Source organism: Balaenoptera acutorostrata, chromosome 1, assembly GCF_949987535.1.
Source record: "Balaenoptera acutorostrata chromosome 1, mBalAcu1.1, whole genome shotgun sequence".
NCBI classification, from domain to species: Eukaryota; Metazoa; Chordata; class Mammalia; order Artiodactyla; family Balaenopteridae; genus Balaenoptera; species Balaenoptera acutorostrata.
Window position 1 is genome coordinate 18,783,958 of NC_080064.1, and position 27,843 is coordinate 18,811,800.

The 27,843-nt window shown below is 40.8% G+C and overlaps 1 protein-coding gene across 1 annotated transcript; it reads right to left on the reverse strand.

Annotated features, from left to right (window-relative positions):
• Positions 1 to 4,629: 4,629 nt before the first annotated feature.
• On the reverse strand, positions 4,630 to 26,599 carry FUCA1 (alpha-L-fucosidase 1). The gene is made up of 8 exons (XM_007175117.2): positions 26,131 to 26,599; positions 20,906 to 21,040; positions 13,720 to 13,857; positions 11,924 to 12,029; positions 8,269 to 8,469; positions 7,006 to 7,196; positions 5,613 to 5,712; positions 4,630 to 5,388 (listed from the first exon to the last, which is right to left on the reverse strand). The coding sequence occupies exons 1-8, from the start codon at positions 26,550 to 26,552 to the stop codon at positions 5,248 to 5,250; spliced, it is 1,434 nt and encodes a 477-aa protein (XP_007175179.2). The 5' UTR covers positions 26,553 to 26,599; the 3' UTR covers positions 4,630 to 5,247.
• Positions 26,600 to 27,843: the final 1,244 nt, after the last annotated feature.

Sequence of the window (27,843 nt, forward strand, 5' to 3'; positions counted from 1 at the left end):
CATTTTAAAAATCTGCATATAAATGGACTTGCACAGTTCAAACCCATATTGTTTAAGAATCAGCTACATATATATATGCTTCCATGTTTTAGCTATTGTGAATAATGCTGCTATGAACATGGGTCTACAAATAATCTCTTTGAGATTCTGTTTTCAGTTCTTTGGGGTATATATCCAAAAAGTGGAATTGCTGGACCATGTGGTAGTTTTCTGTTTAATTTTTTCAGAAACTGCTATACTGTTTTCTGCAACCAGCTGCACCATTTTACATTCCCACCAGTAATGCACAACAGTTCCAATTTCTCCATATTTTTGCCAACACTTGTTATTTTCTGGCTTTTGTTTTCTGATAATAGCCATCCTAATGATTATGAAGTGGTATCTCACTGCGGTTTTAATTTGCATTGCCCTAGTGCTTAGTAATTTTGAATATCTTTCATGTCTTATTGGTCATTTGTATATCTTCTTCGGAAAAATGTCTATTCAAGTCCTTTGCCCATTTTTTTTTTTTTAAAGGATTATTTATTTATTTATTTATTTATTTTTGGCTGTGTTGGGTCTTCGTTTCTGTGCGAGGGCTTTCTCCAGTTGCGGCAAGCGGGGGCCACTCTTCATCACGGTGTGTGGGCCTCTCACTATCGCAGCCTCTCTTGCTGCGGAGCACAGGCTCCAGACACGCAGGCTCAGTAATTGTGGCTCACGGGCCCAGTTGCTCCACGGCATGTGGGATCTTCCCAGACCAGGGCTCGAACCCGTGTCCCCTGCATCGGCAGGCAGATTCTCAACCACTGCGCCACCAGGGAAGCCCCTTTGCCCATTTTTGAATTACTTTTTTTTGTTGTTGTTAATTGAATTTTAGTAGTTCACTATGTATTCTGGATATTAATCCCATATCAGATATATGATTTGCAAATATTATCTGTCATTCTGGGGGTTGCTTTTTTTAAAAACTCTCCTGAGAGTGCCTTTTAATGCACAAGATTTTTAAATTTTCATGAAGTCTTTTTGTCTATTTTTTCTTTTGTTGTCTGTGCCTTTGGTGGCATAGCCAATAAAGCACTGCCAAATCCATATCATGAAGGTTTTGTCCTATGTTTTCTTTGAAGACTTGTATTGTTTTAGGTCTTACATGTAGATATTTGATTTGTTTTTGTTAACTTTTGTATGGTCTCAGGTTAGGTTTTAACTTCATTCTTTGCATATGGATATCCAGTTTTCCCAGCACCATTTTTTGAAGACTGTCCTTTCCCCATTGAGTGGTCTTGGCACACTTGTTAAAAATAATTTGTCCATATATGTGAGAATTTATTTCTGGTTTCTGTTTTATTCCATTGGTCTACATGTCTGCTTTATGCAAGTACTATGCTGTTTTGATTACTGTTGTAACTAACAGATTTTTTTGTGTGGAATCTTTAGGGTTTTCTATATATAAGATCATATCATCTGCAAACAGAGATACTTTTAATTCTTCACTTACAATTTGGATGCCTTTTATTTTTCTTGCCTAGTTGCTCTGGCTAAAACTCTAAGTACTATGTTTAATATGGTGAAAGTAGGAATTCTTGTCCTGTTCTTGATCTTGGAAGAAAAGCTTTCAGTCTTTCATCCTTGAGTATGATGATGTCTGATGTAGTTTTTTCATATATGGCTTGTATTCAGTAGGTAGTTTTCTTCTGTTCCTAGTTTGTTCAGTGTTTTTGTCATGCAAAGGTGTTAAATTTTGTCAAATGCTTGTTCATCATCGAGACGCTCATGTGGTTTTTTTTCTTCATCCTGTGAATGTGGTGTATTACACTGATTGATTTCTGTATGTTGAACCATACTTGCATTCCAGGAATAAATCCCAGTTGGTCATGACATATAATCCCTTTACTATACTGTTGAATTCAGTTTGATAGTACTTTGTTGAGGATTTTTGTACTAATGTTCATAAGGGATATTGGCCTGTAGTTTTGTTTTCTTGTAGTGTCTTTGTCTGGCTTTGGTATCAGGGTGGTATAGAATGAGTTATGAAGTGTTCTCTCCTCTTCAATTTTTGGGAAAAGTTTGAGAAGAATTGGTGTTAGCTCTTTTTAGTTCTTCTTTAAATGTTGGTAGAATTCACCAAAGAAGCCATCAGGTCCAGGGCTTTTCTTTGTCAGGGGATTTCTTTTTACTGATTCAATCTCCTTACTAGTTATAGATCTATTCAGATTTTTCTATTTCTTCATGATTTAGTCTTGGTAGGTTTTGTTTCTAGGAATTTGTCCACTTTCATCTAGGTTATCCTATTTGCTGGCATACAATTGTTCATAGTTCTTTCTTATAATTCTTTTTATTTCTGTGGAATTGGTAGTAATGTCCCCACCTTCATTTCTAATTTTAGTAATTTGAGCCTCTTCTCTTTATTTCTTAGTCCATTTAGCTACAGGCTTGCCATTTTGTTGACTTTTTTATAAGAATCAACTTTTGGTTCCATTGATTTTCTCTATTGTTTTTATATTCTTTGTTTATCTTGCTCTAATCTTTATTGTTTCCTTCCTTCTGCTAGTTATAGTTTTAGTTTGTTCTTCTTTTTCTAGTTCCTTAAGTTCTAGATTTAGGTTGTTGATTTGAAATTTCCCTTCTTCTTCTTCTTCTTTTTTTTTTTTTTTGGATGTGTTTATACCAATAAATTTCCCCCTTAGCACTGCTTTTGCTGGCTTTGGTATGTTGTGTTTTTGTTTTCATTCATCTCTAAGTATTTTCTAATTTTCCTTGTGATCTCTTTTTTGATGCATTGGTTGTTTAAGAGTGCATTGTTTAGTTTCCACAATTTGGTGAATTTTCCAGTTTTCCCTCTGTTATTGATATCTAACTTCATCTAGTTGTGGTCATAGAAGATACTATGAAAAATACCTATTTAAAAATATCTACTGAGACTAATTCATGGCCAAATATATGATCTTTTCTTCAATCTTTTTTCGTTCCTCAGACTCAATAATTTCCACTGTCCTATCATCAAGTTCACTGTTCTTTCTTCTGCCTACTCAACTCTGTCTTTGAATCCCTTTAGCGAAATTTTCATTTCAGTTATTATACTTTTCAACTCCAGAATTTTTATTTTTAGGATTTTTGTCTATTGATATATTCATTTCACTTATACATCATTTTCTTGACTTTCTCCACATCTTCCTTTAGTTATTTGCACATTTTAAAAACAGTTATTTTAAAGTTTTTGTCTAGCATATCTGCCATCAGTTCTTTTCCAGGAACAGTTTCTGTTGATTTACTATTATCTTTTGAATGGGCCATACTTTCATGTTTCTTTGTATGTCTTGTGATTTTGTTGTTGTTCTTGTTGTTGAAAACTGGACATTTGAATCTAATAATATGGCAACTCTGGAAATCAGACCCTCCCCCTTCCCCAGGGTTTGCTGATTTTTGTAGTTTTTGTTCATTGCTTTTTTTTTCCTTTTTGATTGTTGCAGGCTGCTAAGGATAAGCTAGAGGTGTAAACTTAAGATCTTCTCAGGCCTTTTCTGACTCTTTCCCTGGACATGCATGGTCACTTTCTAATATTCCCCACATAAGCAGTTGTTTTTGAATTTCCTAACTTTTAATGTCTAGCTCCCAAAAGGGGGGAAAAAGAGCACCAGCCCTTTAAATCCTCTGGAAGTGACTTTAGCTGTTGGAGGAGGGGCTTGCAACAATGGGGAAGGTACAACAATGGCTTGCCCACCTCTCTGCCTGTAACTCTGTGGTCAAAAGCAGCAATCAGAGCACAAATCCCTGACATTTGGAGGACAGGGTCCTTTTGCCCAGCTAGGCTCTCACAAGCTGTGTGTAAGTCGCTCCAAGAACACATGCACAGCTGCCTACTCCATGACTAGGGATGAGGGATGGGTAGCTGAAACTGAACAGAATTAACTGGAATTTACCATCCAAGTCTTCCTCTGGAAGTTGCAAGCCTTCCTTAGACTCCAGAGTTTCAAAATAGTTACATTAAAATAGTTACACCAGTTACATCAGATTCTGCCAGTGCAATTGTTGTCTAGGTGAGGAGACAGATTCTTGGTGATTCCTCTCTGCCATCTTCCCAGAACCCTCTCTAAAGACTTTTTTTTAAACCTACATTTCACAAGTTTCAATGCATAGTGTTTTCATTATCATTCTAAGTATTTTCTAACTCCCCATATGGTGCTTTCTTTGATCAATAAGTATTTAGACGTGTGTTTTAAAATTTCCAAACATAAGTTTTTTCCTCCAAGTTCTTATGGTCCTTTAAATATGTTGCAGACATACTATATAGTCCGTATGCTATTGCGTCTTTGGTATTTACACTTGTAAATGTTTCATATGTGCTTGAGAAAAACAAATTTTCTGTAAATGTAGGGTAAGGATTTCCAAATACATGTAGTAAATAAAAAAGAAACAGAAAACTTTATTAGATCTATAACAATTAAAGAGGGTGAACTGATAATCACCTCAAAAGAATGGTACTAGAAGTGAGGAGTAGAAGAACCAAAGGAATTACTTTCTTTGCTCTGCATTAAAGAGACTTGGCAGGTTACCCCCCTTCTACTTTTTTATAAAACATAAACGTAAGGCTATAAGCAATCCATATAGAAACTGGAAGAAGAAAGCTACAACATGCTTTTTGGTAGAAAATAATTTGATGTACAAATTTATTTATTTGATTGTATTCAAGAAAGCAGGGCAGAATCACATTCATTTTCTTCATAGTATCACTGTATATAGACTGATTTTCAGAGCTCTTAGTTTGCTTTGGAAACTTCTAAAAAGCTGACTATTAGCAGACTAGGAAGCATTTTCCTTCCCCTCTAGGATCTCCTGCTCCTGGGGGTAGGTGGGGGTAATTGGTCACATTTGATGCTAAATAAATAGCATGTGGTGGATTTTGCCAAATCCTTTTCAGCTCCTCCCATAGGCAACAGGATGACTTGGCTTATTCTTGATCTGAAGTCATTTGAGTAAACAAGCAGGTTATGAAACACAGAATGGAGTGAAGTTTCCATCGTAGATAATTCCCAAAGTTAGGATGAGCTTAACTGTTCAATCCCTTCTGCTGATCAGAGAGAGAGATGCTAGCAATCGATCTCAGATCTTTGATCCTGTGAGACATCAGCATAACGTAATTCATTCCTTTTATTAAAATGCGTTGGAAAAGAGATGTGTGAGTAGACAAGAGCAGTTTATTACAGTGATGGTACTATAAGAGGAAAATCAAAGTGCAGGCAGCGTCCCTTTCTTGTTGAACTCCAATGATTACTCCACTCCTGTCAGCTTTACAGTCCAAGCAAACTCAGTCGGAAGAGCAGAGGGTGGTAACTGGGGCAGGTACACGAGGAGACCTTTACCTGGATTTGGGGACCACTTCAGATGCTTTTCGATTCCCAGCATTGTTACCTGTAGAAAGCAAAAGGTAATGGAAAAAAAATTAATGCACTGATGAGCACAGACTGTGGCCTGAACATGGTGGGAAACAACTATGCTGGGCCATGGCAGGGAAGACAGTCCAAAAGGGGAATAAATATGGGAGAAACCTGGGGAAGGAAGGAAGAATTAGAGAAGGCTTGCCAATTCCTTTACAAAAAGTTACATCCCTGACAAGACTGACTGAGGCTCTTTACCTCTGTAGTCGAAGTAGTTATAGGGGATTTAAGACTTAAGATTCCATCTTCTGGCCAGTGCAGGAAAATGGCATAAACAGCTGATCCTTTTGAGGTATACCTGGGAAAAAAGAAACATCACTGTCAAAGATACCTGGCTTATTACCCTGCCACATGACCTTACATGTTCCCCTTTCAATTATCTACCAATTCCAAGACCTTCAGTCTGTCATGGCTACGAGGAAGCACTAATAACTCGATACCAATTAAGGTCTGTGGGAAGAAAGCAGCCCTGGAAGATTCTTTCTGGTGATATCTTCCATTTTCTCTCTGGATGGGGTTTTAAGTTTTCTTAAAAATTTTTTTAACTCTTATACTAATTATCTCACACTGAAGCCTCATTATTCAAATCATTCTTCGACTCCAAATCCATATGAAAACAGCCAAGGATATAACAAGGCAAGGTGTGCAATGAAGACAAATTTGGGTTTTTGTTTTTAATTTAAATTTTTTTTTTTATTTTTAAAGTTTTGGCCACCCAACACAGCTTGCGGAATCTTAGTTCCCCGACCAGGGATCGAACCCTGGCCCATGGCAGTGAAAGCGCAGAGTCCTAACCACTGGACCGCCAGGGAATTCCCAAGACAAGTTTGTTGTTCTGAGATTTCATCATGCTTAGAGAAGAGGGTGAAAATCACTAAATAGAAACTCATCCAAAACAGAAGGATGAACGTGTTTCCCCTGATCCAAAGACCCCTGCTCTCTGGTATAACACTTACAGAGGTCTTTCACTGAGCAGTTAGTTTGTGCCTGGCACTCTGCTGATACTTTACATATGTTATCTCATTTAACCCTCACAAACACTCTAGGAAGTTACATATCATCACCCCATTTTGCAGTTGAAAAAAACTGAAGTGCAAGATCAAATAACTAGATCCACAATCCAAGTATGAATCGTGACTTCTCCATTTAGTAGCTCTGTAATTCTAGGCAAGTGATATTACTGCCCTAAGTCTGCTTTCTCACTTGTAACCTGATAATGATAGTACCAACTTGGTGGGATTGTTGAGGGGATTAAATGAGGGGAAAGAATTTAGAATGAAGCCTGCATATTGTGGATGTTGTACAAATATCAGCTGTTAGTATTTTTAGGAGGTGGGGTAACATTGTCAAGCAAATTGACTGATACTTTGTAGCTCTTTCTTTTTTCACCAAGCCTAAGGCCTCCCTTACTAGTCAAAGATACCCTGGGGCCTAAAACATAAACCTGGTCACAAATTGAATAGCAAAAGGACCGCTTCTGCATTTCCTCAAGATGACTCCCAGCCTGGCTTGTGCCATTGTGGACCCAAGGAGATGCCAGCTCAGGATGGGCCACATCCTGTTCCTGCACGTAACAGAAGACTAGACTCACCACACAGAGGTCGTGTTTTTTTCCGATTGTACCCTCCATGGTTTGGAGGCATAGATAGCCTCCCCATTGATGCTCAGCCACTTCCCAACAGCAAGAAGCCTTTCTTGGAAGATGGGAACAATCAGTCCATCTTTAGTTGGTCCAATGTTGAGAAGATAGTTGCCTCCCAAACTTACTGTCTGAATCAGTTCCTGGAGAGAACAGAAACAAGGAAAATCCCAGCTCGGAATGCCAAGACTGGAGAAATGCTTAGAACACACAGATGAAGGGAAGAAAAAGAATCTAGGCTACATTCTCCCTCTGTTTTGTGAATATCCTTTACCCTTTGGAAAATACTATATATTTTTGTCATTATAAAAGCAGGATAGGCTTATATGAGAAAATTTTGAAATCCTGCTACAAGGTGGAGAAATATATTAACTCGAATTCCAGGGAGTAATCACAGGCGCTTCTCCGTGAACCGGCACCTGCTATGGTCCATACGCAGTGGGAAGGGTCGTGTGTCAGAAGCACAGAGTGTGAGCAGGGGAACTGAAAACAGAGCCCTTGGCCATGAAGGAATCCCATGGAGCCATCCAGAGAGAATACAGGGATCAGAGAGGAGAGATTTAGAGCAGGTGCTGTGGAGACTCTGGGGAGGTAGAAAAGATCTGATGAATTTCAGGACACTTTGTATGTGGTGGGCTATATAAATGTGTATGTTGCCCCTTCAGGAAAACATGCTGTAAAGAGATATATTCTTTAAGATTTTTGGAGTGGGATGCGTGTGTGTTTAGTGTGACCTCAAACGGTAGCACTTCAAGGCAGCCCAGAAAAATTAAGGCTACATACAGAATATTTTAAAAAGGAGGTTTTGTTACAGTACCCCAAAGACACCACACCATTAACTTTTGATGTTTCCTTTTGGTGTTTTTCCTGTGCAGTTAATTCTATATAGCTGTGATACTACATCAACCCTCTAAGCATTAATCCATATTACATTCAGAAACATTTTAATGGTTAAGGAAAATCCCTAAATCTACGTAATTATTCCTTTATGGTTGCAAGAAATTGAAACAACCCAAATGTCAAACTGAAAATAATCCTGGGAAGAACGTCTCTGTACAGAACTCTTCTTAATTATACCTAGTTCCTTAGGACAGGTTTTATGAGTGTGTTCAATAACCCTAAAGGGATCTATCAGCCTGCACTTCCATCCACAGTGCTTCCACCACTCTTAGTCAGAAGGTAGTTAACAAATCACTACCTCACAGGTGCTCTTACCGAAATGATTCGAGATTCACTTGCGATGTCAGCCATTGCCATGTCGCGACGATAGCCCCAGGACAGCTTGTCTATTGAGGTGCACATCTCCCACTTGTGATCTGGCAAGGTCTCTGGCTTGAATTTATCTTGACAGTTGTAGTATCCTCCATGGCGACAGGAACAGTTCTGACCCCATCGGTCATTTACTACAACAACATCCTAAAGGAGGAAGGAGTACCGGGGTCATCGGGGGTAAAATCACTTAGCTTCCTTACGTAACACAGTTTGATATATTAGGTGCCTACTTGCAAGCAAGAAGCAGACTTAGTCGAGAGAGTGTTTCTTTTTTTTTAAATTTTATTTTATTTTTGGCTGTGTTGGATCTTCATTGCTGTGCGTGGGCTTCCTCTAGTTGCGGAGAGCGGGGGCTACACTTCGTTGTGGTGCGCAGGCTCTAGGCGCGCGGGATTCAGTAGCTGTGGTGCGCGGGCTCAGTAGTTGTGGCTCATGGGCTCTAGAGCACAGGCTCAGTGGTTGTGGCGCACAGGCTTAGTTGCTCCGCGGCATGTGGGATCTTCCTGGACCAAGGCTTGAACCCGTGTCCCCTGCATTGGCAGGCGGATTCTTAACCACTGCGCCACCAGGGAAGCCCGAGAGCAGTGTTTCTTAACTGTGGGCCGTTTTGCCCTGGACAAGACTTTTAGCAAAATCTAGAGACAGTTCTTTTGGTTGTCACAACTGGGGGTGGTGCTACTGCCACCTAGTGGGTGGAGACCAGGGATGCTTCTAAACATCTTACAACATACAGGATAGTGCCCTCACAACAAAGAAAAATCCAGCCCCGAATGTCAATAGTACCAAGGCTGAGAAACCCTGGCCTATCAATGTGTAATGTCAGAGCTGGAATGGCCTGTTTAAATCATCTAGTAAACCACTTATTCTATCAGAGGAGAAATGGAGAGGAGGAGACTTGCCCGAGGTCACATCCCCAGGCAGAGTTTCAGAAAGCTGGGCCTGTCAATCAGGTATTTGAACCCAGCTCAGGATGCTTTCCACTATACAACCCTGACTTTCTTTACTTAGGTAAGAAAAAATCAAACATTCTTTTCCTTCCCTCAAGGTTTTGCTGAACTTTGAGAAATCCTTACATGGAGTAACTTAATGTAAATGTTTACTACTATTATAAGGGACTTCCCTGGCCATCCAGTGGTTAACAAGCCACCTTCCAATGCAGGGGACGTGGGTTCGATCCCTGGTCGGGGAACTAAGATCCCACATGCTGTGGGGCAACTAAGCCCGTGTGCCCTAGAGCTCGTGCGCCACAACTAGAGAGCCCGCGTGCTGCAATTACTGAGCCTGCGCACCGCAACTAAGACCTGACGTAGCCAAATAAATAAATAAATAAGTGTTTTAAAAAAAATACTACTATGAGGCTCATACTGGGTTACATAGGGTAAATAAAACACAGTTCTTACCCTCAGAAATCCAGCAGAGACTAGCTGAGGAGACAGATATGTGAAAAATTATAATGTGACATCACAGCAGAGTTAGGGATGAACAGGGAACACCGATCCAGGAGTGTTTCTTGCTTCTTCCAGGGAAGAATATAAATTGCCAGGAGCCAGATTTAGTTTACATTGCACCAATACTTACTATGCGCCTAACTGGGCCAAGTACTGTTTGTGGGGTTGGGGACATAGCAGTGAACAGACCCAAATGCTTGGCCTCACAAAACTGACACTTTAGTGAGGGAGACAGATAGTAATGAGATAAATGATATCTGAAATATGTTAGGCCAATATCAATATCTTAGTGGTAAGAGAAAGATAAAGCAAAGAAAGACATACAGTGTGACAGGGGCATGTTGCAATTTTAGATAGGGTGATGAGGAAGGTGACCTCCCAGGGAAGACCTGCGGAGAGCTCAGGAGTGAGCCACGTGGGAACTAGAGAGAATGGAGAATAAGGAGAAGGGACTATTTCTCCTAAAAGTACTTTCCTAACATGAGTATATCTCCAAAACAACCCTCTTTCCCAACGCGTGAGGAACAAGAGTGGGTAGAATAGGGTCTGTGGTGTCCCACCCAAGGATCCACAACGGACCACCCCAGCCTGAGGACCATCGGGAAGAACCACAATACTGCGCCACTAGAGGTCCCCACACATCTCGCAAGTCCCAGAAAACCAATCTGAATTTGCTTCAATTTGTCACATGGGATCTTTCCTTTTTTCTTTCTCCTCATTTTCTGAATTTAGTAATATTTACCCAATGAGATCCTTAGAGGTTTATGAATCTACCAAGAAAGCTCAGTTCAAACTGGTCTTATACTTAGATTTTTCTTTAAAATCCACAACAAATCTAGAATATGTAAAATTTTTGAAATTTTCTATAGTGAAGATTAAGATGTCTGCTGCTTTGTAAGTGTATTGAAATACAAACTTTAAATGGGCAGCTATTGTGCAGCGTAATAGTGTTGATTATGGGGAAGAGGACAAGGTAGGCAAAGTTCCCTCAGGAATTTGGAGGGACTCCCCTGGTGGCACAGTGGTTAAGAATCCGCCTGCCAGGGCTTCCCTGGTGGCGCAGTGGTTCAGAGTCTACCTGCCAATGCAGGGGACACGGGTTCGGGCCCTGGTCTGGGAAGATCCTACATGCCGCGGAGCAACTAGCCCCGTGAGCCACAACTACTGAGCCTGCGCGTCTGGAGCTTGTGCTCCGCTGCAAGAGGAGCCGCAACGGTGAGAGGCCCACGAACCACAGTGAAGGGTGGCCCCCGCTCGCCGCAACTGGAGAAAGCCCTCGCACAGAAACGAGGACCCAACACAGCCAAAAATTTAAAAAAAAAAAAAAAATCCGCCTGTCAATGCAGGGGACACAGGTTCAAGCCCTGGTCCAGGAAAATTCCACATGCCATCCACGGCAACTAAGCCCATGCGCCACAACTACAGAGCCTGCGTTCTAGAGCCCGTGAGCCACAGCTACTGAGCCCGTGTGCCACAACTACTGAAGCCCATGCGCCTAGAGCCTGTGCTCTGCAACAAGAGAAGCCACTGCAATGAGAAGCCTGTGTACCACAACAAAGAGTAGCCCCTGCTTGCCTCAATTAGAGAAAGCTGGCGTGCAGCAACGAAGACCCAACACAGCCAAAAAAATAAAATAAGTTAATTAATTAAAAAAAAAAGAATTTGGAATATAAGGGAAATGAAATTTCCCCTTAAAAGGTAAACTACATAATCAACATAGAGTAGGTGAAGTCATAGATATTCACATTTTATTCTTATCATTTAATTTTACATGTTTTATATATTAATTTTTGGGGTGGTTTTCTCATTTATAATGTCTGTTTACTTAATAGTTTATTTTCTCTATGGTGGTCTGGGACTTCTACATACTATTTCTAGCCTACTTAAATTTAAGAAGATTTAAAACTATCTTGTAAAAATCAAGAATTAAAGGAGAAGAAGAAAGATTATACTCCAAGTAAGGGGCCAAAAAAGAATTAACAGAGAAACCTTTAACATCCACTAAGTTCCCTGATCCCTACCACACCCACGTTGATATTACTATTTATTATTGTTGCTGTTGTCGTTATTGTTATTACTCCGGATCTTGGTTCCTCACATTTTCTTTTATCAAAACAGAAAAATAAGAGATAAGTCATATAATCATGTACCTTAACTGGGCTATCATTGTAGAGCCAAGCAAGAAAATTTGTAGAGTTCCAGTAAGTATCAGGACATTCCCACTCTCCATCAGACCAAATCAAGTCAGGTTTGTACCTGAGAGACAAGCAATGAGAACAATGTTTATTATCTGAATCCATTCATAGTAAAGTCTTAAGGATCTATCTTTGCAACAAATATTTAAAAATTAATTTTCTCCTATTTGGAAAGTACCAAAAAACTACCGCAGTGCAGAGAAGGTGGAAAACTAAAGAGACAAAAACAACAACACAGACACACACACAAACCCCTTAGCTAACACAACCACTGTTTAATACACAGCACTTTGGTGTATTTCCTAATCTTTTTCTTTTTAATGTCTTAACTTAAAAAGTAGAGTTGTAATCAGTGTGCATACAATCTGGTTTCCTTCCGGCAACTAATTCCAATGAAAAGAGTGGTGCTCCAGAACTGTAGGATTAATGTTTCTGCTTTTAAGATGTATTAAGAGCTTGAACTGTTCTGCCAAATGCATTTTTGGGGACAACTACCCAAAACTTTGACTATAAAAATCTATTGAATTCACTTGAGCCACAGTTGCATCTTTCACATATTATTACTCTGAGCCCTATGAGGTGTGAGTGTGTGTGTGTATTTATAACTATAAGGTAAGCATTATTATTCCCACTTTAGAAAGCAAGAACCTAATGCTCAGTAGGGTACTTTGTTTTAGGTGACAAAGCTGGTAAGTAACAGGAGCTGGAACCCACATGCAAATCTGCCTGATGCCTAATCTTGTGCTGTACTCTGTAACTACTTAGAACAGCAGGTTGATTCCAGGAAAATGACTGCCTGTCTGAGAGGTGAGAGAAGCACTGTTGGTCTGTGTTCCACTGTGTACGAGAAACTGTACTAGGCACTTTATACTCATTACCTCATTCATTCTCACGACAACCCTGTGATGTATAAACAGATAAAGAAACTGAGTTCTCGGAAGATGAAGTAGTTTGTTCAAGGCTATACAGTCAGTAAGAAAAAAGAACTGGATTTCTGACTTAAAGCCTATGCTGACCTCTTACAACTGTACTATTTCCTTAGAGAAGTCATCTGGATGCAAGGAGGTTTTTTTTTGTCTTCTGGTCTACAATGAGAGTCCAGGCAGAGATGGCTGCCTCTTAACCTTTAAAGGTCCACCATCCTCTAGGAGCCCCCAGAAGCAAGAAGGGTAAACTCAGAATAAAACGTGGTGAAGACTAGGGACAAATGCCAAAGTGAAAGTCATCATTTTAAGAACAATGGTAAAAACAACACCATTATTCTGTACCAGGCATAGTGACAGATACTTTTCACATACTATGCTGAGCCCTATACAGAAGGCATTATTATCCCCACTTCACAGAGTAAGAATCTGAGGCTCAGAACGGTGACCTGTTTAAGGCCTGTAAGTAACAAGAGCCAGGATTCAAATACAAATCTGCCAGATGCCAAATCCTCTTCAGTGTCCGTTAGACCATGTTGCCCTTCTTCAAGGTCCTGACAAAGAAAATAGCATGTAAGGAGGGAACTGAAGTTTTGACTTACTACCATCCTCAGTTTTGTTGGTTTCAATTTATAGAGGCAATATGACCATATTATGAAAGTTCTGAAAAGTAGGAAGAAAAAATATATTTTGTCTTAACACAACCACTACTTTTACTATTTTGATGTCCTACTCCTTTTCCCCTTCCCCTCAACTTAACAGTATCCTATAAGAAGCGCAGGTGTCATTGCTGAAGGTCATAAGGCCAAAAAAATTTCTGTTTTGTACCTGCTAACAAGGTCATATAGCTCTGGCATTGTTTTTGCACGGACAAAATGCTGTGTTTTGAAGCCATTTTTCTTATCACGTAGGTAGAGAGGATGGAACCATTCTAAGAGTGAGTGATAGAGTCCATAGCGTATGTTCCTTAAACAGAAAAACAGGACTGTCATTAAGCAAAGAAAAAATAATTTATTTTAAGAAAAATCAGTTGCAGCATTTTTACATCTCAGTGAAACTTATCCATAGGGCATGCAGGGGGGCAGGATCCACAACCATTTCCTTAAATTATATCATCATTCACTTAAGCAAAATGATTGGGCTTACTATGTTTTTGATAATACACATAACAAATTATTTTTATACATAAATATCTTAACACCAAATGTCATTTAAACCATCTTTTGTCTTTTAAGTCAATTATCTCAATAACATGTAGTCCTATTAAAAAATGTTTTCTGTCAATCGTAAGAATACATATGGAAGAGATACTAGAAAATAGAGACAAGTATAAAGAATAAAATATCTAAAATCTTACCACTCAAATAATCATTAGTAACATTTTCTGTGTAGCTGAATTAATTAATATAGGTTTATTGTTTCATATAAGATTTATTAATAGTTCTTCACGTGAGCAGAAGCAAGAAGAACTACAATCCTGCAGCCTGTGGAACAAAAACCACATTCACAGAAAGACAGACAAGATGGAAAGGCAGAGGGCTATGTACCAGATGAAGGAACAAGATAAAACCCCAGAAAAACAACTAAATGAAGTGGAGATAGGAAACCTTCCAGAAAAAGAATTCAGAATAATGACAGTGAAGATGATTCAGGACCTCGGAAAAAGAATGGAGGCAAAGATCGAGAAGATGCAAGAAATGTTTACAAAGACCTAGAAGAATTAAAGAATAAACACCTAGAAGAATTAAAGAACAAACAAACAGAGATGAACAATACAATAACTGAAAAGAAAAATACACTAGAAGGAATCAATAGCAGAATAACTGAGGCAGAAGAATGGATAAGTGACCTGGAAGACAGAATGGTGGAATTCAATGCCGCGGAACAGAATAAAGAAGAGAGGATGAAAAGAAATGAAGACAGCCTAAGAGACCTCTGGGACAACATTAAACGCAACAACATTCGCATTATAGGGGCCCCAGAAGGAGAAGAGAGAGAGAAAGGACCTGAGAAAATATTTCAAGAGATTATAGTTGAAAACTTCCCTAACATGGGAAAGGAAATAGCCACCCAAGTACAGGAAGCGCAGAGAGTCCCAGGCAGGATAAACCCAAGGAGAAACATGTGGAGACACACAGTAATCAAACTGACAAAAATTAAAGACAAAGAAAAATTATTGAAAGCAACAAGGGAAAAACGACAAATAATATACAAGGGAACTCCCATAAGGTTAACAGCTGATTTCTCAGCAGAAACTCTACAAGCCAGAAGGGAGTGGCATGATATATTTAAAGTGATGAAAGGGAAGAACCTACAACCAAGATTACTCTACCCAGCAAGGAGTTCATTCAGATTCTATGGAGAAATCAAAAGCTTTACAGACAAGCAAAAGCTGAGAGAATTCAGCACCACCAAACCAGCTCTACAACAAATGCTAAAGGAACTTCTCTAACTGGGAAAGGAGAAAAGGACCTACAAAAACACACCCAAAACAATTAAGAAAATGGTAATAGGTACATACATATCAATAATTACCTTAAACGTGAATGGATTAAATGCTCCAACCAAAAGACACAGGCTTGCAGAATGGATACAAAAACAAGACCCATATATACGCTGTCTACAAAAGACCCACTTCAGACCTAGGGACACATACAGACTGAAAGTGAGGGGATGGAAAAAGATATTCCATGCAAATGGAAATCAAAAGAAAGCTGGAGTAGCAATACTCGTATCAGATAAAATAGACTTGAAAATAAAGAATGTTACAAGAGACAAGGAAGGACACTACATAATGATCAAGGGATCAATCCAAGAAGAAGATATAACAATTATAACTATATATGCACCCAACATAGGAGCACCTCAATACATAAGGCAACTGCTAACAGCTATAAAAGAGGAAATCGACAGTAACACAATAATAGTGGGGGACTTTAACACCTCACTTACATCAATGGACAGATCATCCAAACAGAAAATTAATAAGGAAACACAAGCTTTAAATGACACAATAGACCAGACAGATTTAATTGATATTTATAGGACATTCCATCCAAAAACAGCATATTACACTTTCTTCTCAAGTGCGCAGGGAACATTCTCCAGGATAGATCGCATCTTGGGTCACAAATCAAGCCTCAGTAAATTTAAGAAAATTGAAATCATATCAAGCATCTTTTCTGACCAGAACGCTATGAAATTAGAAATAAATTACAGGGAAAAACACATAAAAAACACAAACACCTGGAGGCTAAACAATACGTTACTAAATAACCAAGAGATCACTGAAGAAATCAAAGAGGAAATCAAAAAATACATAGAGACAAATGACAATGAAAACATAATGATCCAAAACCTATGGGATACAGCAAAAGCAGTTCTAAGAGGGAAGTTTATAGCAATACAAGCCTACCTCAAGAAACAAGAAAAATCTCAAATAAACAATCTACACTTACACCTAAAGGAACTAGAGAAAGAAGAACAAACAAAACCCAGAGTTAGTAGAAGGAAAGAAATCATAAAGATCAGAGCAGAAATGCATGAAATAGAAACAAAGAAAATAATAGCAAAGATCAATAAAACTAAAAGCTGGTTCTTTGAGAAGATAAACAAAATTGATAAACCATTAGCCAGACTCATCAAGAAAAAGAGGGAGAGGACTCAAGTCAATAAAATTAGAAACGAAAAAGGAGAAGTTACACAACAGACACCACAGAAATACAAAGCATCATAAGAGACTACTACAAGCAACTCTATGCCAATAAAATGGACAATCTGGAAGAAATGGACAAATTCTTAGAAAGGTATAACCTTCTAAGACTGAGCCAGGAAGAAATAGAAAATATGAACAGACCAATCACAAGTAATGAAATTGAAACTGTGATTAAATATCTTCCAACAGGGCTTCCCTGGTGGTGCAGTGGTTGAGAATCTGCCTGCTAATGCAGGAGACACGGGTTCGAGCCCTGGTCTGGGAAGATCCCACATGCCGCAGAGCAGCTGGGCCCGTGAGCCACAATTACTGAGCCTGCGCGTCTGGAGCCTGTGCTCCGCAACAAGAGAGGCCACAATAGTGAGAGGCCCGCGCACTGCAATGAAGAGTGGCCCCCGCTTGCCACAACTAGAGAAAGCCCTCGCACAGAAACGAAGACCCAACACAGCCATAAATAAATAAATAAATGAATTAATTAATTTAAAAAAAATCTTCCAACAAACAAAAGTCCAGGACCAGATGGCTTCACAGGTGAATTCTATCAAACATTTAGAGAAGAGCTAATACCCATCCTTCTCAACCTGTTCCAAAAAATTGCAGAGGAAGGAACACTCCCAAACTCATTCTATGAGGCCACCATCACCCTGATACCAAAACCAGACAAAGATACTACAAAAAAAGAAAATTACAGACCAATATCACTGATGAACAGAGATGCAAAAATCCTCAACAAAATACTAGCAAACAGAATCCAACAACACATTAAAAGGATCATACACCATGATCAAGTGGAATTTATCCCAAGGATGCAAGCATTCTTCAATATATGCAAATCAATCAAGGTGATACACCATATTAACAAACTGAAGAATAAAAACCATATGATCATCTCAATAGATGCAGAAAAAGCTTTTGACAAAATTCAACACCCATTTATGATAAAAACTCTCAAGAATGTGGGCATAGAGGGAACCTACCTCAACATAATAAAGGCCATATATGACAAACCCACAGCAAACATCATTCTCAATGGTGAAAAACTGAAAGCATTTCCTCTAAGATCAGGAACAAGACAAGGATGTCCACTCTCGCCACTCTTATTCAACATAGTTTTGGAAGTCCTAGCCATGGCAATCAGAGAAGAAAAAGAAGTAAAAGGAATACAAATTGGAAAAGAAGAAGTAAAACTGTCACTGTTTGCAGATGACATGATACTATACATAGAGAATCCTAAAGATGCCACCAGAAAACTACTAGAGCTAATCAATGAACTTGGTAAAGTTGTAGGATACAAAATTAATGCACAGAAATCTCTTGCATTCCTATCACTAATGATGAAAAATCTGAAAGAGAAATTAAGGAAACACTCCCATTTACCATTGCAACAAAAAGAATAAAATACCTAGGAATAAACCTACCTAGGGAGAGAAAAGACCTGTATGCAGAAAACTATAAGACACTGTTGAAAGAAATTAAAGATGATACCAACAGATGGAGAGATATACCATGTTCTTGGATTGGAAGAATCAATATTGTGAAAATGACTATACTACGAAAAGCAATCTACAGATTCAATGCAATCCCTATCAAATTACCAATGGCATTTTTTACGGAACTAGAACAAAAAATCTTAAAATTTGTATGGAGACACAAAAGACCCTGAATAGCCAAAGCAGTCTTGAGGGGAAAAAGCGGAGCTGGAGGAATCAGACTCCCTGACTTCAGACTATACTACAAAGCTACAGTAATCAAGACAATATGGTACTGGCACAAAAACAGAAACATAGATCAATGGAACAGGAGAGAAAGCCCAGAGATAAACCCACGCACCTATGGTCAACTAATCTATGACAAAGGAGGCAAGGATATACAATGGAGAAAAGACAGTCTCTTCAATAAGTGGTGCTGGGAAAACTGGACAGCTACATGTAAAAGAATGAAATTAGAACACTACCTAACACCATACACAAAAATAAACTCAAAATGGATTAGAGACCTAAATGTAAGACTGGACACTATAAAACTCTTAGAGGAAAACACAGGAAGAACACTCTTTGACATATATCACAGCAAGATCTTTTTTGATCTACCTCCTAGAGTAATGGAAATAAAAACAAAAATAAACAAATGGGACCTAATGAAACTTAAAAGCTTTTGCAAAGCAAACTACAAACAAGACGAAAAGACAACCCTCAGAATGGGAGAAAATATTTGCAAACGAATCAACAAAGGATTAATCTCCAAAATATATAAACAGCTCACGCAGCTCAATATTAAAAAAACAAACAACCCAATCCAAAATGGGCAGAAGACTTACATAGACATTTCTCCAAGGAAGAGAAACAAATGGCCAAGAAGCACATGAAAAGCTGCTCAACATCACTAATTATTAGAGAAATGCAAATCAAAACTACAATGAGGTTATCACCTCACACCAGTTAGAAGGGGCATCATCAGAAAATCTACAAACAAAAAATGCTGGAGAGGGTGCGGAGAAAAGGGAACCCTCTTGCACTCTTGGTGGGAATGTAAATTGATACAGCCACTATGGAGAACAGTATGGAGGTTCCTTAAAAAACTAAAAATAAAATTACCATATGACCCAGCAATCCCACTACTGGGCATATACGCAGAGAAAACCATAATTCAAAAAGACACATGCACCCCAATGTTCATTGCAGCACTATTTACAATACCCAGGTCATGGAAGCAACCTAAATGCCCATCAACAGACGAATGGATAAAGAAGATGTGGTACATATATACAATGGAATATTACTCAGCCATAAAAAGGAACGAAATTGGGTCATTTGTAGAGACGTGGATGGATCTAGAGACTGTCATACAGAGTGAAGTATGTCAGAAAGAGAAAACAGATATCGTATATTAACGCATATATGTGGAACCTAGAAAAATGGTACAGATGAACTGGTTTGCAGGGCAGAAATAGAGACACAGATGTAGAGAACAAATGTATGGACACCAAGGGGGGAAAGTGGCGGGGGGGTGGTGTGATGAATTGGGAGATTGGGATTGACATATATACACTATTATGTATAAAATGGATAACTAATGAGAACCTGCCGTATAAAAAAATAAAATTCTAAAAAAAAAAAAAATAGTTCTTAACGTTCCCCAAATGAACTATGGTTAAAGTGACCTATTTTCATACACAGTAAAGCTTGTTTTGAGTTAAGAATAGTGAGTGTTTTGGAAACACTATAATGCAAGTAAGAAGTAAATGTAACATTGCAATGGCACAGATAAGACAGAAACAATTGATGTTAAGTATTTCATCACGTGATTCAGGGACTAAATAAATATAAAGAAGGTAAAAATCAAGGATCTTAGAGTCCAGATCTAATCAACATCTCAGAGTCTTACAGTAGGACTATTAGCAGAGCAGAGCATTGGGAAACTGAATATTTAACCGGTGACATAAGTCAGCAAATGCTTTCTCAATGGACCAGATAATATTTGAGGCTTTGCAGGCCTTGCGATCTCTATCCCAGCTCTGCAATTGTAGCCTGAAAGCAGCCAGAGACAATGCATAAACGAATGGGCACAACTGTGTTCCAGTCAAACTTTACTTATACAAACAGGCAGCTGGTCTACCCCTTAAATAGGACATCAAGTTTGCCAAATCACAATACAGCTGAGATTGGGCATGACACAAACACCACTTTTCCTCCTTAGAGGCAAACATACCCAGAAATATAGGATCCAAAACCAGAATACCTGGGTTCAAATCCCACCTCTGCCACTTCCCAGCATTTTGATCTTGGGAAGTTACTTTTTATTAAGTGGCAAATATTAGAAAATATTAATTAGAATCAACAGGGTGGCTCCTTATCTCACTTTTTGCTGCTTTAACTGCCCGTTTCAGTTTTCTCTTGATCTACTATTCATCTAAACCTTCCCTGAATGCCTGCAAAGCTCTGTGTTGACAGCTAAGGAGGACACAAAGATGAGAGGCCCAACCCTGGCCTCCATCAGATACTGGAAAAGGCCTGGGGTTGGTAGGCTTTCCAGAAAAAATCCTTTGCAGAATGCAAGGAAGCATTGGGGTCTACGCTGGGTATCCTTCACCTAAGCAGACAGGGCTATGAACTTCTCTGATGGTGTCACCTTTGGTCATATGAAAACTGCCAAGCATCAAACACTGCTAATTCAAGGCCAGAAGCCCTTCAAGGTACTGGTTAAATGCAAACTTAGAAAACACACAAGAGTAGAGAAGGCACGGCACATTGGATGGCTAGATCAAAAGTGATGATGGAGCAATCATCTGCGGACACACACCTATTTCGGATGGCTGTTCCCAACTCACCAACCAAATCACGATGGGGCCCCAGATCCTTAGAGTTCCAGTTCCAAGACACAGGACTTGGCCAGTTTGTGAAGCCTTCGTGATGCTTTGTTGTCAGGACTACATACCTGTGGACATTGAAACCATATGAACAAAGGAAGTGGGCAGTGGGCCACCGGCACAAACTTACCTGGTATGCCTGAGGCTTTTAAAATGGTTGGGAGAACTTGACTACAGGAAACGTATGGTTGACCCTTGAACAACGTGGGGGTGAGGGGTGCCAACCCCCTGTGCAGAAGAAAATCCATGTATAACTCTTGACTCCCCGAAAACTTAACTACTAATAGCCTACTCTTGACTGGAAGCCTTACCAATAACATAAATGATTGATTAATGCCCATTTTGGGGGACTTCCCTGGCAGTCCGGTGGTTAAGACTCTGCGCTTCCAATGCAGGGGGCACAGGTTCGATCCCTGGTCGGGGAACTAAGATCCTGCATGCCACGCAGCGTGGACAAAAACAAACAAACAAACAAAAAACCCCACCCATTTTGTAGGTTATATGTATTATGTACTGTATTAATACAATAATGTAAGCTAGAGAAAAGAAAATGTTTTTAAGAAAATCATGAGAAAATACATTTATAGTACTGTATTGTATTTATTGATACCATAAGTTCACATTGTCTGTTTACAAGATGAACCACCTGTCAGTACCTACATCAATATTGTCTTACATGATAGAAAACACTGCATATGTTATAATTATTACTAAAACTAGATATAAAAAGTGAAAAGGGGGCTTCCCTGGTGGCGCAGTGGTTGAGAATCTGCCTGCCAATGCAGGGGACAAGGGTTCGAGCCCTGGTCTGGGAAGATCCCACATGCCGCGGAGCAACTAGGCCCGTGAGCCACAACTACTGAGCCTGCGCGTCTGCAGCCTGTGCTCCGCAACAAGAGAGGCCGCGATAGTGAGAGGCCCGCGCACCGCGATGAAGAGTGGCCCCCACTTGCCGCAAATAGAGAAAGCCCTCGTACAGAAACGAAGAACCAACACAGCCATAAATAAATAAATAAATAAATAAATAAATAAAACCTGAAAATGACAGTTCCATTTAAAAAAAAAAAAAAAAAAGTGAAAAGCTGGGGCTTCCCTGGTGGCGCAATGGTTGAGAGTCTGCCTGCCAATGCAGGGGACACGGGTTCGAGCCCTGGTCTAGGAAGATCCCACATGCCGCGGAGTGACTGCGCCCATGAGCCACAATTGCTGAGACTGCGCGTCTGGAGCTTGTGTTCCGCAACAGGAGAGGCCGTGATAGTGAGAGGCCCGCGCACCACGATGAGGAGTGGCCCCCGCTCGCCACAACTAGAGAAAGCCCTCGCACAGAAGCGAAGACCCTCGCACAGAAGCGAAGACCCAACACAGCCATAAATAAATAAATAAATAAATAAATTTAAAAAATACTTAAAAAAAAAAAAAGATGGCTGTAGTACCAGCAAACGGCCGGAGGTCTACCAGATAAAATTTCAAAATCTTCTCACTGATCCTAGTTTAAAAAAAAAAAAAAAAAAAAGTGAAGCTAATGTGAAAAAGAAATTCATATTTATTTGCAGGTATAACGATTCGTGCATTGACAATAAAGAAGCAGCAATATGATTGCTTTACAGTAGCCTAGTGTAATCAATATGATTGCTTCATGGTAGCCTAGCCGATACACTAATGAATGAATCATTATAAAATTTTTATGGCATATGGTATTATAATCCTATTCATAACACAGTATTGGAAACATTGTTACATTAAAAAAAAAACTACTTGCCTGTGATGATAGGCTGATACACAGTTTATTCAATTATGAGGGGGTTGAGGGGAGGGCATACTGTATGGTAATGTAATTCTTTGAAAGCAAAGTTTTAAAACAGTGAGAAAACGGATACATTAGTATTGTGTCACCTACCTTATGCTTATGTAAGGATTGGCTATTCACTTCCATACCAATCTTGCATATGATGTTCTACGTGCTGAATACTCAGGCAATGATGACGATGATGATGACACAGAAACGTTTCATACAGTTCTTGCCGCCCAGTTCTTAGGTTTTCACACGAAGACACTTACACACGTACACAGCAGATACGTTTATTAACTGTATGGCATAATGATTACTCACTGTTCATTAAGTGGAAGTGGATCATCATAAAGGTCTTCATGGTGAGTAGGTGGAAGAGGAAGAGGAAGAGGAGGGGTGGGTCTTGCTGTCTCGGGGTGGCAGAGGCAGAAGAGGTGGACGGGGAGGCAGGAGAGGCAGGCATTCAGTGTAACATTATGGAAATACATCGCAATTTCTGTCTGCCTTTTCTGCTTTTACATTTCTCTAAAAATGCTTCTACATGATACCAATCCTTCTTCCACTATTTGCTTTGTTTGTTTGTCTGTTTTTATTTTTTGGCTGCACTGCTTGACATGTGGGATCTTAGTTCTCAGACCAGGGATCAAACCTGTGCTCCCTGCACTGGAAGTGCGGAGTCTTAACCACGGGACCACCAGGGAAGTCCTCACTGTTTGCTTTAGTTTCAGTGCTCGTATCATAGAAGGGTCCATGTGGTAAAAGAAGTCAAAAGCTGTCTTGAGTAATCAGAATCCTTCTGCCAGATTGTCTAACGTCAATCTGTCTTCTGGCACTGCTTCTTCTACATCTCCTTCCTCTGCACTTGTTCAGAAGCACTCATCTCCATCAAGCTGTCCTCTGTTAATTCCTCAGGTGTGATGTTAATTAGCTCCTGAATTTCTCCAAGATCCAAATCTTGAAACCCTTCACCCCGCACCTTTTTTTTTTTTTTTTTGGCTGCATTGGGTCTTTGTTGCTGCGCGTGGGCTTTCTCTAGTTGCGGCGAGCGGGGGCTACTCTTCATTGTGGCGCGCAGGCTTCTCATCGCGGTGGCTTCTCTTGTTGTAGAGCACGGGCTCCAGGTGCGCGGGCTTCAGTAGTTGTAGCACACGGGCTCCGTAGTTGTGGCATAAAATGTCAATATGATTTAATACTGCATCTTTACGTTTCTTTACATTTCTGTGAGTGGCACCATGTACGGTCTGAAAGTGTGTGTGTAACTTTTGATAAATTTTAACTTTTTACAATAGATTTGTATATATTTTATGGTAGTAAATGATAAAATAGACTAGTGTCTATATATTTTATGCATTCGTGACATACCTAACTTTTTCTTAATTTTCGATATTTCTGTGAGTTTTTCAAATTGTCCCAAATCTCCAAAAATTTTTCCAGTATATTTATTGGAAAAAATCCGCATATAAGTGGATCCATGCAGTTTAAACCCATGTTGTTCAAGGGTCAACTGTACTTGTATGAGTGACTATATTAGTGACACCCAGGGAGTTGCTTCAGTCACGACACCCCTTGCGTATTGCTCCAGGAATGAAAGCAAACTCAGGGAAGCCACAGTCCTTAGTTCCCAAACAAGCAGAAGACTTGGAAAGAAGGAAGGAATAGGTAACGGAAAATATGTACACCTTGGCTTTCCAGTTCTTCAACCCTTCTGTGTATCGATGATTAGTTTCTTTTAAAAAACCCTTTGCCCTAAAGGAAAAAGAAATCTCTACTGGAAATAGCGGATGATAAAAAAGTAAGCTGTTTTACCAAGCCCATATGAATTGCCTCTCATTCACAGAGGTGACAAAAGGCCAAAAGAAAAGGGAAGAAAAGGCAAGTGTTGAAATAACAACCAAATCACTCACCATTTCATTTACTTTTATGGCAGAAAAATAGCTGGTGCTCACATGTGACAATTTAATCACTGGCCAATGCGGAGAGCTCAAGACTTTAAGGTCTAGACAGTATTTCAGGCTCTGTGGATCAAAGTCCTCTCTGTGGCATATTCTTCTTCTACTTCTTTAAAGCAACCTCTTAAAATGTAAAAATCCTTCTCATCTCAAGAAACTTACCAAAATAGGCAGAGGACCAATCCCTCTGGCCATGGTTTCAGACCCCTGGTGTGGTGGAAAGAACCTTCACCTTAGAGTCACGGGATTTGGAGTCTAGGACATTAGTTCCCTTCTTCTGTCTGGGCCAGTCATCTTGTCCATAGGAAGGGCATCTTGTCCTGGACAAAGTATGTCTCCCAGATTTTAACTTCTTCATTTGAAAATTATGGATTTCTAAGGCTTCTGGAAGACAGTGAACTCCTCCTTTGTTTATTCAAGGCTTAATATTCCCAAACACTTAATTGCAAACACTAAATATCAGTTGTAATTTCTATTTAGTACAAGAGAACTTACAGTCCAAGAGAAACTAAAACCTGGAAGATGGGTGAGGAGACAAAGTAAGGGTGGAAGACTGCCCTAAGCCAGGAGCCGGGAAACCTACCTGCCTTCATTTTTACTCTCCTCCAACCCACCTCCCGCCCAGCAGCCTCAGGGTCACCATTCCTTGACTTAATACCTGCAACATCCTGTCTTCAAGGATGATTCCTTCAGGACTAGACCCAGCCTTCAACAGCCTTGTGAGTCCTTGCCTCTCTCTTCCCAGCCCCAGTGCTCTGCACTTTCAGTTCTCTGAACCATTCACAAGCAAGTCGCAACAGTTCTCAAAACAATTCTGACATTTCTTGAACACTCTCTATGTGCAAGGCATTGAGAAGAGCAGCTGAAAGAGTATCTGTATTGTTGCCCAAATACACTGCACAGCAGAACTCCCTTCCCTCCGGGACATATTAAAGCTGAAAGGAAGAACACAATCCTTGTCTAGAACCATGGAAGGAGGCGGTAGGGAGGTAAAATGCCTTGTTCAAGTTCGCAGCTGAACTAGGATCAGACTCCATACCACCGGCTTAAAATCCTGGAATCCTGATTGCCTTGTTGACCCGGAAGGGACATGAGGTATCACTTAGCTCAGTCCTCTCAATATTCAGGTGCAGACACTGAGGGCTTTGCAGTCAACCACCAACCGGAAACCTTTATTTCCTTCTAATCCTCAACCAGACGCACCTTCTTAGGATCAGGCGTGCCATATTCAATTCTGCATCCTTCAGGAGGCAAAACAGAGTACCCCCGGTATCTGAAGTCAGACGGACACCTGTGTGACCCGGCAAGTCGCCTAGCCTCCCCCCAGCTCGGTTTTCACCTGCCTAAGCCCCCTCCTGGCGCTCGGGTCGGCCCTAGCCGGGGAAGGGGGGCCCTGCCCGCCCCCCGCGGCGGCACTCACTTGGCCCCGGCGGCCTCGAACAGGTTGGCCCAGCTGTCCGGGTGGAAGAAGCGCGCAGTGAATCTTGGCCCGAAGTCGCCATAGGTGAAATTGGGCGGGTAGTTCTCATTCATGAAACTCTCGTACTGTGGCAGCTTTTCGCCCTTCCAGTGCCACCAGAACCACTCACTGCCCCAGGCCGGCACCGAAAACACGCCCCAGTGCACAAACACTCCGAATTTGGCCTCGTCGAACCAGGCCGGCAGCGGCCGGGAGTCCAGACTTGGCCAGTCCGCGGTGTAGCGGCGCGGAGGGTCGGTGCAGCGCGCAGGGTGGGTGCAGCGCGGAGCCCGCACCGCGCCGAGCACCAGCAGCAGATGCAGCTGCAGCTGCAGCAGTAGCAGCAGCAGCAATAGCTCGGCGCCCACCACCCGCGACTTCATCTCGGGATTTGGCACAGCCGTCTTGGAGCCCCACCACCGCCACTGAACGCGCAAGTGCGGGGCGCGTGGCCCCGCCCACCCTAACTAATGATTGGCTCGGAAGGAAAAAGGGGTGGGGCAACCCAGGTTGCTTGGCTACCGAGCGTCTTCCCCTCCTGGTGGGCGGTCCCTACCACCACTCTGGCTCTCAAAGAGAGAAAGGTGTAAGGAGGATAGCGGTGTGACCGATGATTGCAAACTTTAGAATTCACTGCGAGGTGAAATCGAGGGGGTGTGGAAGGCATCGTGTGTGCAGAGAACTGGGAGTGGTCCATTTTGCCGTTGGCAGCTATGGGGGACTTTTTGAGCTGTAGTATGGAAGAACCAAGTCACGAGGCAGGAATACCAGGTGGAAGAGCATTGTAACAGCCCTGGGAGAAATAACGGGGCAGAAGGACGATGGGAAGAAGCATTATAAGGGGAGAGGTGGGAGGAAAGTGGGCGCTGAAAGAGGAAGAACAGGTGTGACCATTTTGCCTGTCTAATAAATATTTTTTGAACTTGCTTTGGGAATTTTGAGGCAATTCAAAGAGCTTAACATCTAGTTGGAAAAACACGACCCATGCACAGGCTACCAAGAAGGAATATTTTTAGAGTAACAGCGTGAGAAAATTGAGAGCCTCAGGCCCAAGGAGTGCCTGTGTGAACCTTGTCTGGCAGGGAGGTCACCAAATTCCTCTACAGTTGGTAGACGCTGTGCCTGTGCAAACAGGCGGTGAGGCTGTCAGGTGTGGGAAGTCTAATGACTCACCCGTGGCACAGCTGGTACCTACATATCAGTGAGAACTGCTGCAGGTAAGAGTTGGAAGGAACTTTGGAGACCCTCGACACTATCCCCTTCTTTACTCTTACCATTTTATGGAAGAGGAAACTGAGACCCAGAGAGGGGATTGGAGTTGCCCAAGATCATGCAACTAGTTTGGATCAGAGGTGGGACCAGAACCCAGGTCTCCAGATGCAGAATCTATGTCCCTCAAACGCTGCTTCTCTCTTGCACCCCAGGAGGTGCAAGAGAACCTGTCAAAGACTGTGTCGACAGAAGCAAGCACTTCCTCATTCTAGGGGTGATAAAGAAACACAGTGGCTGTTGCTGATTGAACAGCCATTTTCTTTATTTTCCGTTACTTTCTCTGCAAGATTATGTTGTAATATTGTCCACAACAGCAAGCCCAGACACCTAACACAAGCAAACAAACAAAACAACAACAACAACGAAAAGCATTCGTACACATCTTCTAGTGATCAGGGTGAG